Source organism: Cupressus sempervirens, chromosome 6, assembly GCF_028749045.1.
Source record: "Cupressus sempervirens isolate cs-2001-9-10 chromosome 6, ASM2874904v1, whole genome shotgun sequence".
NCBI lineage: Eukaryota > Viridiplantae > Streptophyta > Pinopsida > Cupressales > Cupressaceae > Cupressus > Cupressus sempervirens.
In genome coordinates, this window is record NC_143123.1 from 716,095,006 (window position 1) to 716,097,542 (window position 2,537).

Below are 2,537 nucleotides of genomic sequence, written 5' to 3' on the forward strand. Positions count from 1 at the left end.
AACTTGATGGTCAAACCGCCGAAGATCTCCATTAACGATGATGAAAGCAATGCTCTCCTCTCCGCCAAATTGGAAACTATTCAGGCTGATGCCAACAAGCTCTTCTTGGATGCCTATATAGATGCTGTTTCTAAAGCAACTGTCAATCATAATGCTAAAATTTCCAGCATTGTTGAGAATTTTGATTCCTCTCTCAAGGGCACTTGCACCGCTCTCCAGCATCTTCCCCTCTTGGGCACTTTCTCTATCTCTGCTGATGAATGGTATGTTAAAGCCTTGCAAGAATTCCAGACTTTGTGCAACAAGTTTACTATTGATCGAGCCATCAAAAAAGCTGCCAAGGAACAGGTTGAATCTTCCAGGCAAGAATCCCGGGATGCTACTATGTCAGATGCCGAACAGCTACTGCCCGATCTGACTATTGCACAAATTATCAATGATAAGATTAATCAGAAATTTGGAAATCTTTCCAAAGAAATCAATGCTCTGAAAAATCTTATCTCCAAGTCTGATTCTGCCCCCAATCAAACACAGGTCAAGAAAAAGAAAAAGAAAAGGAATATGAAGAAGAAAAAGATCTCCTCTGATGCCCCTTCTGAGACTACCTTTGCTGCTCCAAAAAATGGGTCTCGAGCAGCCGGGAAGAACACCTCGGCTGCCTCTGGAAAATTGCAATCAAAGGGAAATTCAACCTCCCGTCGTTCGGTGAAGAATGTGCAATCTGCAGGACATTCTATTCCATCCAACGACAAAAATTCTGGACAAAATTCCAACAGGAAGAAACAAACTCAGGGCCATCTAAATGGAAGGAACAGACAACAAAGCAGGCAATCAAACAACTCCCGCTCCCACGATTTCGCCCCCGTTTAAATCACTGGGGCCCTGCTATTGATCGAGACTTCATGGCTCGATCATTCTTTTCTAGAAAGACTGCCTTAGAGGTTGAGAATCGGATCTCTAGCATTGCCATTCATAACCTCTCTTCTCGGCGTCTCTCTGCTAATGAACTGATATTGTTAGGACACGGAATTATATTTATTCCTTGTCCTCCTCCAATGTCTGTCCTTGATCTTCACAAGGAATTCAGAGCTTTTGCCAGACTTCTTCGTCTTCGTGCTTTTTTTGGTCCAGAGACGCCTCCTGTCTCTTGTTCTCCTCTTGTTTTTGGAGTTTTTCCTCATTAATTTTGCAAGAAGAATCCCTTTTGGAATTCGGATGAACCAAACCTCCAACTTGAAGAGATCATCCATAAAGCCAAAGAAATTTTTCAGTCTCGCATTGCCTCTTGTTCTAATTCTTTTGTTCAGCGTCCTCTTCTTCCTGCTAGACTCCTCAAGAGTCTCAATGATTTGAAGAAAGACTCTTCCATTGTCATCAAACCAACGGATAAGAATCTTGGCCTTGTTATTCTTGACTCCTCTTGGTACAAATGCGAAGGTCTTCACCAGCTTTTAGACCCCCTTGTCTATCTTCAGGTTGATTGTGTTCCTTGGAAGCTGATTTGGAGCAGACTCTCTTTCATCATTGATAATTTTCTGTTCTTCCTCAAACCTGTTCGCCGCTTCCTTCTAAAGAATCCTTGTTCTTCAGCCAAAGCTTGTGCTTTTTATCTCCTGCCTAAGCTTCATAAGCCTATTCTGGTGGGGAGACCAATTTGCAACTATATAGGTTACATGCTGGAACCAACTTCGAAGCTTCTTCATGTTCTTCTGTTTCCGATTCTCCTACAGCAGCAGCCTCATCTCCCTGACTCTCTCAGCCTTCTTCGTGAACTTGATCGTAAGACTTTTCCTTCTTCTTGCATCTTGTTTACCTTTGATGTTGAGTCTCTTTATCCGAGCATCCCTACCACTGAGGGTCTTTTTGCTCTGCGGGAGATGGTTGTTGAGTATTTCCATGCTCATAATCTCAATTTGAGATTGATTGATCTGATTATGGAGCTTGCTGAACTTGTTCTCCATGAACACTTTGTTGAGTTCGATGACATTTTTTATAAACAACTCAGAGGTACTGCTATGGGCAGCAATTTTGTTGTTGTCTACGCATGTCTTTTCCTCTGCCATTTAGAAAAATGTCTCTTCTCTCAGTTCGATTGCTTCAGTCTTATGTTCTACAAAAGGTTCATTGATGATGCTGTTGATATTTGGACAAATGATGAATCCTCTTTGTCAGCTTTCTTTTCTTAGTATCAGAGCTTCTATCCTGAGATTAGAATTACACCTTCAATCTCCTTCTCTTCTGTGGATATTCTTGATATTACTCTTTTCAAGGGAGATCGCTTCAATTCCTGCGGTATTCTTGATACCAAATGTTTCTAGAAGCCCCTCAATGCCTATCAATACATTCCGTATTATTCATGGCATCCTCCTCACCAAAATAAATCCTTCATCTTAAGTGAGCTCAAGAGGTATCTCCTCAGGGAATCAGATCCGTTTGGCTTTATGAGACTCCAGAAACAATTCTACTCTAGACTTCGTGCTCGTGGTTACCCAAAGAAGTTTCTTCTCTCCTGCTTCAGAATGGTCTCTCGGCTTGAT

The 2,537-nt window shown here is 41.9% G+C and overlaps 1 protein-coding gene across 1 annotated transcript; it reads left to right on the forward strand.

Annotated features, from left to right (window-relative positions):
- The first annotated feature begins 902 nt into the window (after nucleotides 1-902).
- On the forward strand, nucleotides 903-2,186 carry LOC149554292 (uncharacterized). Its single transcript, XM_089790498.1, has 2 exons — nucleotides 903-1,142; nucleotides 1,308-2,186. The coding sequence occupies exons 1-2, from the start codon at nucleotides 903-905 to the stop codon at nucleotides 2,184-2,186; spliced, it is 1,119 nt and encodes a 372-aa protein (XP_089646624.1).
- The last annotated feature ends 351 nt before the right edge of the window (nucleotides 2,187-2,537 follow it).